Source organism: Balearica regulorum, chromosome 11, assembly GCF_011004875.1.
Source record: "Balearica regulorum gibbericeps isolate bBalReg1 chromosome 11, bBalReg1.pri, whole genome shotgun sequence".
NCBI classification, from domain to species: Eukaryota; Metazoa; Chordata; class Aves; order Gruiformes; family Gruidae; genus Balearica; species Balearica regulorum.
Window position 1 is genome coordinate 1,936,324 of NC_046194.1, and position 12,018 is coordinate 1,948,341.

The following is a 12,018-nucleotide window of genomic DNA, read 5'->3' on the forward strand; positions in this document are numbered from 1 at the left end:
CTGTTTCTCTCTCCTTTAGGATGAAAGGATTTGTGACTGAGCCGTGGTAGCAAGGTGTCAAGCAACCTTCCTGGAATGCGTTCCTTCAGGAAGAGAAGAGATCACTGCCTTATTTTATGGATGTCACTGAAGTAGACTTTGAAGTTCTTTGGAAGCACATCACAAACTTGGCATGGGAAACCACAGCAACAATCATACTTGTTTGACAGATGATTCCTTTAAGTACAACTTGTATGGAGCCGTGTACAGCGTGGTCTTCATCCTTGGTTTGATTACTAACTGTGCCTCCCTCTTTGTTTTCTGCTTTCGGATGAAAATGCGAAGCGAAACAGCCATTTTCATGACAAACCTGGCTGTTTCAGATTTGCTTTTTGTGTTCACTTTGCCTTTTAAAATTTTTTATAACTTCAACAGGCATTGGCCTTTTGGAGACAGCCTGTGCAAGATTTCTGGTACAGCATTTCTCACTAACATCTACGGGAGCATGCTGTTCCTCACCTGCATTAGCGTTGACCGTTTCCTTGCTATCGTTTATCCATTCCGATCTCGCACCATTAGGACCAGGAGAAATTCTGCCATAGTCTGTGCTGGTGTTTGGATACTGGTCCTCAGCGGCGGAATTTCAGCTTCGTTGTTCTCCACAACCAACATTTCCAACACCAGCACAACCTGTTTCGAAGGTTTTTCCAAACGTATCTGGAAAACCTATCTGTCTAAGATCACTATATTTATTGAAGTGGTAGGATTCATAATTCCTTTGCTACTCAACCTTACGTGCTCTTCTCTAGTTCTCAGGACTCTCCGGAAACCTGCCACCTTGTCTCAGATCGGGACAAACAAAGAGAAAGTATTGAAAATGATCATTGTGCACGTGGCCATTTTTGTCGTGTGCTTTGTGCCTTACAATTCCATACTCTTCTTGTATGCTCTTGTGCGGTCCCAGGCGATAGCAAATTGCTCCTTGGAGAGGTTTGCGAGGACAATGTACCCAATCACATTGTGCATTGCAACAATGAACTGCTGCTTTGACCCGTTCATCTACTACTTTACATCAGAATCCTTCCAGAAGTCTTTCAACATAAAAACCCAAATAAAAATGGACTCTCTTTTCAAGACTGAGACACCTCTAACAAAGACTGCGCTACCAGCGCCACAGGATGAAATAAGTGACCAGGCTATCACGAATGGAGGAGACCCAACATCTGAATCGCATTTCTAGTGAGATGTTTACACACAGTGTTATCCCCCATTAATTTTTGATTAACACCATGTGTGAAATAGTTGTTTCAGAATATGTGGGTTCACACACGGTGTCAATGAAGAAAAGTTGCTGGGGAATAACTACACAGGCAGACAAAGCCTTACACTGAGATGGTCCCATCAGATGCAACAGGTCAACATGAAGTACAAAAATCCCAATGGATCTCCCTTTGGAGATTACAGATAGGTAACAACGTACGCGCCAACTAAGGAGGGAACAGAGCAGCTTCTTTAATCAGAAGATGCCAACATTTGACATTTTTTTTCCCTAGCAGTTGACATGGGATCAGTCGGGAAATAGAAAATTTGATTTTCTTAGAGCTATCTGCCAATATTTCATGCCTTCTGGAGATGCATCATCATATGTTAACTCAATAACGTCACACAATATGTATGTTTGCTTAAAAAGGCATAATAAAAGTTTTTGGCTTTTCCTTATTTCACTGCAAGAGGATACATCCTGGTTTACTAGATACTGGCACGTTGAATTTATTGTATGGCAAGGTTTGAAGTGTAAATAATTGTTTTGAAAGCAGGCGAAACAGTTACTTAATGATAGAGAAAATAAGAGAAAAGAATAATTAATAACACAGTTTCATTTTTGCCAGATTAAGCTACCTTTTAATTTATTTTAAATGCCCCCTCTAGAGAGAAGTAACAAGCACATTACTGCCCTGCTGCACCTGGACTTTGACATCCCAGGGGATGATACTTCTGGTAAGGGTTACACTACAAAGTCAGCCGAAAGAAAGGGCCCGAAACCCCAGAGTTCTTGCAAGGGCAGATCTCTGGTATGGAAACGTGTGCAGCTGAAGAACCACAGAGTGCTGACCCCAAAGAGCTTGTTTGGATACAGACAGCTGGTGTCCGAGCACCCCGTTAACTGAAGGTCTTGTAAGCGACTGCTTGCTGGCTTTTGCTGTACAGTCGACTAATTAAACTGGAAGGTCTCAAAATAACTCCAAAAGAAGAGCAAGTAAAACAATGTAGCTGCACTTTTTTTTCTTAGTTACAGCAATGCTTTCTTGTTTTCAATTAATTACATATCCTGCATTCCCTTTTGTAAGATTATATAAGCATATGGGAAGTTAACTCTCTGTACGTCGTTGCATTTTACTAGATGGTTCATTTCTCCAGCCATTGTTTCGTATTTGAAGCTATAACAGGCTCAACAGGTTGATTCACTCTGAAGTGTAAGACACATGAATGAGAAAAAAATATAACTTGAAACTGCAAAGTTACGACTTGTTAGATCAGTAATCTACATTTTCCACATTACAGCATAAAGCTACTTCTAGGACTAGGTTGCAAAAAAGAGACAAAGTATTAATTGAACAGATGCTTTTCAACTATTTATCCAAAGTCTCTCAGATCAAACCTCCTGAGCTACTGAGAGCTACATGCTAAATGTGATTACTGCTTAAAGCAATCGCAGGTTTTTAAAGTGTGAAAAGAATTCAGCTGCAAAAATACTACGCTTTGCAGGCAATGTTTATGTTGCTCTACATTCACTTTGAATAAAAAAAAAAGTCAGTTGCTTACCAGGGCTAAGACAGACCCCAGAGATCATTCTATTCTAGCCCTAAAATGACTGTTGCTAGTCTAGTGGTCCCGGCTTTTGGCTTTTACTGCAGAAAAGTATATGATCAGCTCATAACAAGTATGAGAGCAGCCAAACTATTATATCGCAGCTTTCCGTTACAGCTGTATTTACTAGAAATTTGCACAAAGACTGGCTTGGGAGATTTTTACTGTACATTAAACCCTCGGACGGCACCACTTTGGAGCAGAAAATAAAACAGAAAACAAGGACAGGTCATTGAAACTGGTTGGCGGATGAGACAGATGTGGCAGGACAAGGGCACAGTCAATTACAGCGGATTTGTCAGCAGCTGGGAAAAGTTTGCGTCAAAGAGAAGCAATGAGCTGTGTTTTAAGAAGCATCAATATTTGTCACTTAACCATAGGCAAAGTGAAAGCCAGTGCCATGCCCCTTTCCTTCCCGCGCAAGCCTGAACTGAACTGTTTAGAGGGCTTTTTAAAATTCGTATTTCCTTTGGCTGATGAGCCTGTTTCAACACTTGCCATAAAATGTATATATTTCAGAGAAGCTGTTTCCATAACTTCAGATCAAAATGCAAAGCGAGCCAAGAGGGATTTTACAGGCTTCGCCGCGGGCAGGGTTTTCCTGTATGCAGCAAACCGTCCTTGACACCGCAGCACTGTCAAGCGAAGAAGAGGGGGTTGTGAAATCATCCACAACTCAGACACATCCTCAGCTGTGCGAGAGGTGGGGCACCCCCCTTCCACTGCCCTACCCTCAGCTGGTTGTTAAAAATTGTACTTAAGTGCTCCGTTTGTAGGGACAGCAGATAGAAGGAATGAGAGGGAGAAGGATTCACTAAAAAGCTGAGGGTATGTTTCAAACCCTCTTCCTATTTGCAAGAAAAATATATGGTACATGAGTGAGTGCTCTTCTCCGAGGCAAAACCCCTTATTATTTCAATTTTACAAAGAAAGACTAGAAACTCATTTATACACCAGCTTGCTGTCAAGGGCCAGCCTTTTAACTGTCAGCTTGTAAGTCCTAATTTAAAGCTGCTTCTTTCCACTTGCCGCAAGAAGCGGAAAGAGGAGATTCCCGAGTTACGTGGGGTTTGGGAGCTTCGTGGGACAGGGCTGTTCTCACGCATGGTGGCTGCTCAAGCGGCTCCAGGGTGAGCGAGAGCAGGTTTTGGCCCAGAGGAATAGCTTGTTTGCAAGAATCCTGGAAGACCTTCTACTCTGCGCTCCGCAGACCTTCCTCTAGTTAAATCCAACGGGAAAAAAAAAAATAATCTAACCTAGAAACCACTGTCTAGCCTTCTTAAGGAAATGTTAAAAGAGAGGAGGGAAAGAACTGCGTGTGACTGGACAACCTCCAGGCTCTACATACATAGCTTAACTGTAATCCCAGCATAATGGGCGTCTTTTTCTAAGCACAACTAGTGCCAACGCTTACAAATTTCTGTTTGCAGTTTTATAGGGCAAGAGCTGTGGTCGATATTCTCACATAAAATGTAATACTATCATCATGTGCCAAAATGCTAACTGAAAAGATTCATTATTTTGTAATTTAATACCTTATAAATTATATGGAGATCATATGTTGACTGACACGCACATCTGGTAGGATAGTTCCTGACTAATCTTTTTTTCTAGGTCAGGTATACCAAGTAAATGCTCTGTGGTTTGTGTATAAATAACCAGTTATGCATTCAGAGAGAGGAAAAGTAATTTTTCAGATGTTGGTAAAGCCAAGCTGGAAGGAACAATGGTGGCAAAAGAAAAGTGGATTCACAGTTTTTCTGGCTGAGGTGCAGCTGAGCGTTCCTGCTCGTCTGACAAAGGGCTATTGTCAGCAAATGGCATGCACCACAACTGGGAGTTTACAAGCAAAAATCAAATTAATTAGAAGTTGATGCCTTTATCCAGGAGAAGCTGAGGGGCAGGACCGGGCAATCCTCGCAGATGCTAAACATACAGCAGCACTCAAGGATTTCATTGCTCCCAGCCAGCTCGCTTGTCCTCCTCCCCAGTTCTCCGCACGCGATTCACTCACTATAAGTTCACCACAAGCTTTGCAACTCATTGTCCTGCTGGAAAGCTGAAGCTTTAAAAGGCAACATGAAAACCTCTGTGCCCAAACTCACCTTTGTCTATGCACACCTATGCAAAATGCCACACCAGTCTGAGTTTGCATGGGAGACGTCAGGACAGGAGGGAGCAGGGCTTGGTGTTACAGTCCCCGTGACAGCCCCTCCTCTCACAGCAGGCTTTTCTTAGTAACACAACAGGCTCTACATCAGATGAACAGTGCCAAGCGTTGGTGGGACAGCATAATTCTTCACCAGCTTTGCAGAAATCAGCACGAACTACTTAGGCTCAAGTCTATGAAATGCAAGGGCAAGGAGGCAGCACAAGTCACATATACAAGTCTTGTACTGGCTCCTTGTGTGAGAAGGGTGAAGAGTTCCTGTGCTGTTCACGTGAGTACACGGGTACACATCAGAGAACAAGGCTCTGTTCCTCCTGAGCTTGCCCACTGCAGACCTGCTGTGCGGATTCAGCCTCGAGGTCCCTTTAAAAATACCCCCATGATGTTTTTAGGAAGTTCTCCCCATGGTGCTGCAGGGGTGATGGAGTGAGACTGCTCCCCCTCCCCAGCAAAAACCTGCTGTAGAACCCAGCAAGGACTTCCCTCAGACAAACAGCTGGTAAAGGCAAAGGAGACCCATCACACTGAGAAGATTATATGGCACCTCTGGTTATCTTCTTTGAGGGCTGTGTCCCCAAAGAGCTCCCCAGTAACGCTCCATATCATTCCCAGTGGGTAGATTTGCTGTAAAATGGGCAGGAATTGCTGCTGTCCCTGTTCTGAGGCAGCATACAGAGGTTCCTGTGAAAGTGTCTACGCAGCGCTCTGTTTGGAGAAACCAAAAGCAGGAGGTGTGAGGGAAGTGAGAGGAGCAGCCGAGGCTGTTTTCTCAGCACGCCATGGAGATGCTGAAATGCTCACTGATGCAGGCTGCAAAGTCCAAGCAGAACAGGCAGAGCGGTGCATGCCAGGAGCAGCACCGCCGTGCTCCTGCGCACCCCCAGCTCCGCTCGGCAGCCAGCTGCACAAAGGTGACCATCCTGCAGAAGGGTCATTAGAGCCACCCTGTCCTTCTCCGCTGGGCCAGGGCTGGGCCTCACTGTGCCTGCCGAGCAAACGTAACCCTAAGCGCAGGATAACCCCAAAGCTTCGCTGCATCCGAAAGGACGGACTGCAAATGGTTCTTTGGGTAGGATTTAAGAACAGAAACAAAACAGCCCTCATTTCAGTAAGCTGATTATGTTGCTCAGCATTAATTTAAGAAAGAGGCAGAGCTATTCTTCATCAGCTTGGAAGTCCAAGCCGTTTCCCCCGCTAATGCCGGAAAAGCTGTAATTTTAACTTCTGAACACTGACCTCAAGCTTACCCCTGAGAGTCCTGTCTGGCTACGAGCTGTGCATTCGCTCTCCGACACACTCCTAAGGACCATAACTCAAATCACCCTTGAGATGCCGTGCTACGGAGATGTCTTGTTTAGAAAATTAAGTTTGTGGGAGATTCAAGATGATGCACTTAAAGAGCCTAGAAAGTGAGGAAGATCTACTCAAAATACTTTTTTTTTTTCCTTCCCACACCAATAGTCAGATATCCTTTTCTCTGGGTACCAGTTCCAGCTGCTGGAATCTTCTTTATTTTGTGTTTGTTCTGTCAATATCTGGGTATATTGGTAAGGGCTTGTTCTGCCCCTTGCTGTAGATGTGCAATGCAGTGAGTGGAAGCGTGAGAGATTGAGACACGGGCTGTACCTGCTGGGGTTCCTCGTGGGGAAAAAGGCTGGTCGAACTTTGGAGCCTGCTGGGCTGGGGGAAAGGGAGGGCAGAAAATGGACAGTCTTAAGCTTGTCATTTGACGCAGTGATTTTAACCTCTATGAAACGGGCACATTTCACAGCAAAAGAAAACATAGCACTATTCTTGGTTTTTCTCTGGAAACTGCCACTTTAAAATAACGTTTAACACTGCTGGCTGTTCTCACATTTAATTCTTAAATTTAACTTCCATGGAAAAACAACAGGACGCACACACCTAAAACACTGGGATAAGTAAGGAGTTGAGTGGTTTCTCTTTAGGATCACATCTGTTTTCCCAGAATATTTAACTGTCCAGTACCTAAAAAACCCTGTGCTAGCTTTTCTCTGCCTAGGGGATTTTCACCAATGTAAATATCATATAGAACTCAACCTGCATGTTTTGCACTGTTTGCTCTTTTACGTGTCTGTGCATGTGTGTATATAAAGAAAAAGGAAAGTTTTTTCCGGAAAAACAGCATATGTGAGCATGCTCATTTACTCTGACTTCTATAAATATACATATTAACTGCAATAATATTTAAATTTAAGGTTTTTTTCTAGTTGTCTTAAGAAACTCTGAGTATATCCAGCTTACATGGAGAATTTCCTGGAAACCATACGCATGGGAAACTGGTCACTTGTTGTTTTGTACAAATCTCCCAGCTTCTTCTAAGGCAGTGTATTTTCAACCTCAGCCATCTCTGCAGAGTACTTTCTTGGAACTCGTTCACTAGATCGCTTCTGAGAGTCGGCATCCTAAGACCACATGAGACAGATGAGGCTAGAGCACCTATTGTAATAGATCTGTTTCCCTGAGCTCCCATCTCTCTCCCGCACAGGACGACAAAGCCAGAGCCTGGGCTGCCAAAACACCTTCTGTCCCTGCTTGTGCCTCCCAGAGCTGCCCTCCTTTCAGCGTGCATGTCTGCAGTCCCCCTCTCGCCCTCACGTTTCCTACTTCCCATGCCTTGCTGGAAGGGGTTTGTATACTGTTACAGCACACTCAACCCAAAAGAAAGCGAGGGTAGGTATCCCCTCTAAGGGAAAAGGAAAATGTCTTCCTAGACTTGGTATTTTGGATGTTACACATTAATTTCAAACTCAATCATGGCACAAAGTTTGTGTCCCCACACTAACAGAATAAAATTAATCGTGAAATCTCTTTTGACCACTGGAAGGACTGTTGCCGCTTCCAAAGTTGGCATCAACGATCCTGTACTTTGTCACTCTCCATTACAGCCTTGTGCAGAACCTGTGCAGTAACGCACTCACAACCTGGACTGAAAAAAGCCCCACCAAAAGTGTCTTGTGTAGGCAGAGGGCATGATTCAGCGAGGGCAGATGCTGACATCCAGGTAAGGCAATAAAGACACTTTAGCAAAAGAATATTTTCTGTTAGAAATAGGACGACCAGCACCGCTCCTATAGAGCTTGAGGTTACAAAGGAGTTGGTATTCACTCATGCAGCTGTAGAGCTATCAGAAAAGAAACAGTTTCCTGCACCTTAGCAGTATCACATACGTAAAATGACTTCTTCAAACCAGTAGAAAGCCAGGCATGGAACTACCTGACTGCAACCATACCCATCAGTAATTTGATGAGACCCTGATTCATTTTCAGATTTGTACAGGAAAAAGGTTCAGATTTATCAAAGGACAAATTTCAGACTCAAGTCCAACAATCACATCCTGCTGAATGTTCTTCTCGCAGTAATATCTGGAGAAGGCACGGTCTGTTTCTGGTCCCTGGTTAGGCTGTTTTCACTCCTGGCAGTGGTCACTTGGCACATGGACAGCTAGGAGGCCACAGAGCAAGGGGCCAAGGGTTCCTATTAAAATTCCTCCACTAACCTACAGATTTTGCATTACAAATTATACAATTTGAAATGCATCTCCCCTCAGCATTTCTTGTGAGAGTTAGTTTTCATTTTCCAACACCACTGCTACTTGCGTGTGTGGGAAAAGACATACCTGTGCGGTAGAGCCATCCCAACCGATGAGAAAGGAGAATACTGGTAAGACCCGTTTATCATGATGTTGGTACAGCCATAAACATGGCTGCTGTGTGGCAGTTCAGATTCCTTTCTCATTCCCATATATTATCATCACAAACTAGCATAGCAGCTAGGGACGCAGGCAGAAGTAAGGATGGGGGATGTACATGTAAGACACTGCCACGCAGCACTCATATTCCCAAATATTTATTCTACAACTCCCCCTTTAAACACAACTCATGTTGGTTAACTGACACTCTCTGAAATCAGGGTTCACAGTTCAATTGTCCCTTTTTTTTTTTTTGAGGTGTGGAGAACAATGAAACTGATTTTAGGGGCTGCCACCCCTCTCGAGTTCTTCCACTGCCCTTGAGCTGTGCAACAACTGCTTGGGAGGTCACATCGTCTACCAGATCACTGCAATGATCTGGTCTAAATATAACTTGTATTTCCATCACCTCCCCCCCAAAATGGGGGTTTATTTTTAACCTGGATCATTTAACCAGGTTCCTGTTAACAGCTCTATCCCAGTAACGATTGTGCTGGCACAACTGAGGGGAGGGTGTACGTGGGGGTAGGACAACGGGAACCTTTAAAGCCAAGGCCAGTGCATGACAGAGCCCCTCTTCCAGAATAAAGGCAGGTGTGTAGTGGAGGTGGATTTTGATTTCTGTGTGAAGCCTTAAATAAAACACCCAAACATTTAAGCTGATAAGACTAGCACCTCAAAGCCATCTCATCCTTAGAGGTCAAAGGCAGCATACCTCTAGTTCAGATCAGAATTATCAAGGGCGATTCAAATACTGTTTCACTGTTCAATATAGAAGTGAACCCATTGCACACATTGTTTACACCGCATAAAGTCTGGTTTTATTTAGTTATCTTAACCTGTTTGGGTTTGCACTCCAGCTCCCATAACATCAGAGTACCTTCTGCTGATATAGCAACATGCCCTTGGAAAAAAAAACCCACAAGAATACTGTTAAAAGCATCCTTTGCAGTTGTTGGGAAGCCTGCAGCCGAGGAGGGACCATTATCTCCCTATTCCTGTTAGACAAAGCAGGATCAGTCACAAGGCCAGAGGGAAAAAAAAAAATCAGGATAACTGCTGTCAAGCAGTGAGAACAATTGCCTGAGTTCTTGAGGAATCCTCGTATGTGACAGACTGCCATGGCCTTGAACCAGACTTTGACTGATGCAAAAATCACAGGACCAGACGTTTTGGCTATTTAGGGATTTTAAAAATCACCCGTGGATTTGTCTGACACCAAAACCTCAGACTTTGTGTGATCTAACACTTCAGTGAAGAGCCCAAGGACAAGCTCCAGTAAGAAACTCACAATGAGTAAAATTCTTTAAAAGTAAACAGTAAACAAACTCATATAGTTACCAAACTATGAACTCATAACAGACCCTTCAGTACCTAAGTCACTGAAAGTTAAACCAATCTAAGCCTGCTATAAGCAGAAGAAAGTGTCACACTGTAGCAGGCTACTAAATAAGGTTTAAATGGTACCTTCTGCTAAGGCCATACATCTTTTTCCACAGACAAGACGCTGCATTAGAGGGAGAGACTTGTTACTCATTTTAAGGGGCATGCTTGAACATAATTCACCGCTGACAGCAACAGTCCGTGTCCTCGGTGCCCGAAGAGCTGCCAGACAGCAATGTCTAGCGTGCACTAACGCAGGGGAGAAAGCTCAGGCGTGGGGGAACCGGCGCTCTGAATGACGTGCTCAGTGGGCAAGGTGACAAGTCATTAGATGGAAACACCTCTCGGTGACTGCGATAACAGAAAAAAATGTCTGGTTCCTTTTAAATAACTTCTGAGCGAATTGGCAAGATCTCCGCAAGGTGCTGTAAGCCTGAAGAAACGACCTTAAAACCCACACAGCCAGACAGGCTTGCTGCCTTCCAGCTCTGCTACACACAGACCGACCCAGGAGTAATTGCACACCCTGGTGTAAGATACAGGAGTGCTCACAGAGATGCACGCCCCACACTGCTCAGCTGCTGCAAGGCGCCAGACTCCCAACCTGCTTCAGAGCACACGGTAAGACAAAAACACCAGAAATACCACCAGAAGCGCCGTAAGGTTTTCTCATCTCTATGGGTGATGGCCTAAAAGCACGTTCCTGCTGTTTCCCAGCCGGTATATGACTGTACACAATGCTTTAAAGAGCCAAAAGGGCAGAAGGGTAAGAAGCGAGCACAGTACAGAATCCAAAATAATCCCACACGTACATATATCTCGAGGAACTGATTTAGAGTGATTTCTAGAAGGAGCAGGTTGTACTACAGAGGAGGGTAAGGATTTGGGAGGAGCAGGGCTGAGGGAGAGGAGAGAGAGGCTGTGTGCTGGAATTAGAACATGAATTTCCCCAAATAACACGTGGGCTTGAATCTACCACAGCATTCGCATCCACTTGCCAAGCTGGCTAGCTGCCAGCCAGCTCACACCTGAAATCCCTGTCCCTGCTTCAGTACAGCACTGTGCTCCAGGTTTAATAAATCCCGGCTCTCGGCAGGGGTTGCTGGCCAAGGAACAACGCTGAGCTAACACGGCCCCGTTGTTTCCGTTCGGGGCTTGGCTTGCACCTGGCCAGCCCAGAGCACGAGCAGAGAGACAGCCCACACCAACTGCAAAAGCACCCAGCTTCAACACATCAGGTGCTTTTCAAACCATTTTGCAATGCAATTTTTTTTTTTTATTACAAACAGGATTTTTTTTAACCAGAACAAGCTAGAAACTAGTTTTGCAAACAAGTTTTATCACATCTTAGATTGGAGGTTTTATCATCCTCGACATCTTGGACTGGAAGAGGGATGAAAATCACAACCCATTGCCAAAGCGATTCCTCCTTGCCCGTGAGTCACCGGTTTGACTCAGCCTGGTGGGACACAAGCCATCTGACAACAATAGGAACCTGGCAGTTTGCATTGAGAGTTAAACAAGCTCACGCGCCCTAAAAATAAAGCCTGCTAAGCTGCTGAAGTTATATTTTCCTACCTAATTTCCTGCTGAGCCGTTCCAACCATCATTTGACCACATACTACCTCATTGATAGACCTTCTTGGTTTATTGTAGGCAGACAGATTTAATTACTAAGTAAGGAAGCAAGGAATTCCTGTTGGTGGGGTTTTGTTTGTTTGTTTTTGAGGAGGGAGTAGGAGGGAAGAAGAAATGAGATGGAGAATTATGAGCGATATGCACATTTTCCTGGCATCAGAGTCACTTCAGAGTAAGCGATGCTATGAAACACACACCTCCTTCCTTTGCATGTGTCTCTCCTTTCCTTCCCTTCGTAAAGTATGGTTTAAATAAAGAAACATCTGCG

At 44.3% G+C, this 12,018-nt stretch overlaps 1 protein-coding gene and 1 long non-coding RNA gene across 7 annotated transcripts in view; one reads left to right on the forward strand and one right to left on the reverse strand.

Annotated features, from left to right (window-relative positions):
- The window catches only part of LPAR4 (lysophosphatidic acid receptor 4), a 33,648-nt gene extending 31,950 nt beyond the window's left edge, over positions 1–1,698 (forward strand). For all 4 annotated transcript variants that reach the window (XM_075763022.1, XM_075763023.1, XM_075763020.1 and 1 more), the window contains one exon: positions 20–1,698. In XM_075763022.1, coding sequence (XP_075619137.1) covers positions 173–1,219 — 1,047 coding nt within the window. In that variant the 5' untranslated portion in view covers positions 20–172 and the 3' untranslated portion in view covers positions 1,220–1,698. The remainder of the gene's footprint in view (positions 1–19) is intronic.
- The window catches only part of LOC142603311 (uncharacterized), a 144,527-nt gene that overhangs the window by 79,273 nt on the left and 53,236 nt on the right, over positions 1–12,018 (reverse strand). The gene's annotated exons all lie outside the window — the stretch shown is intronic.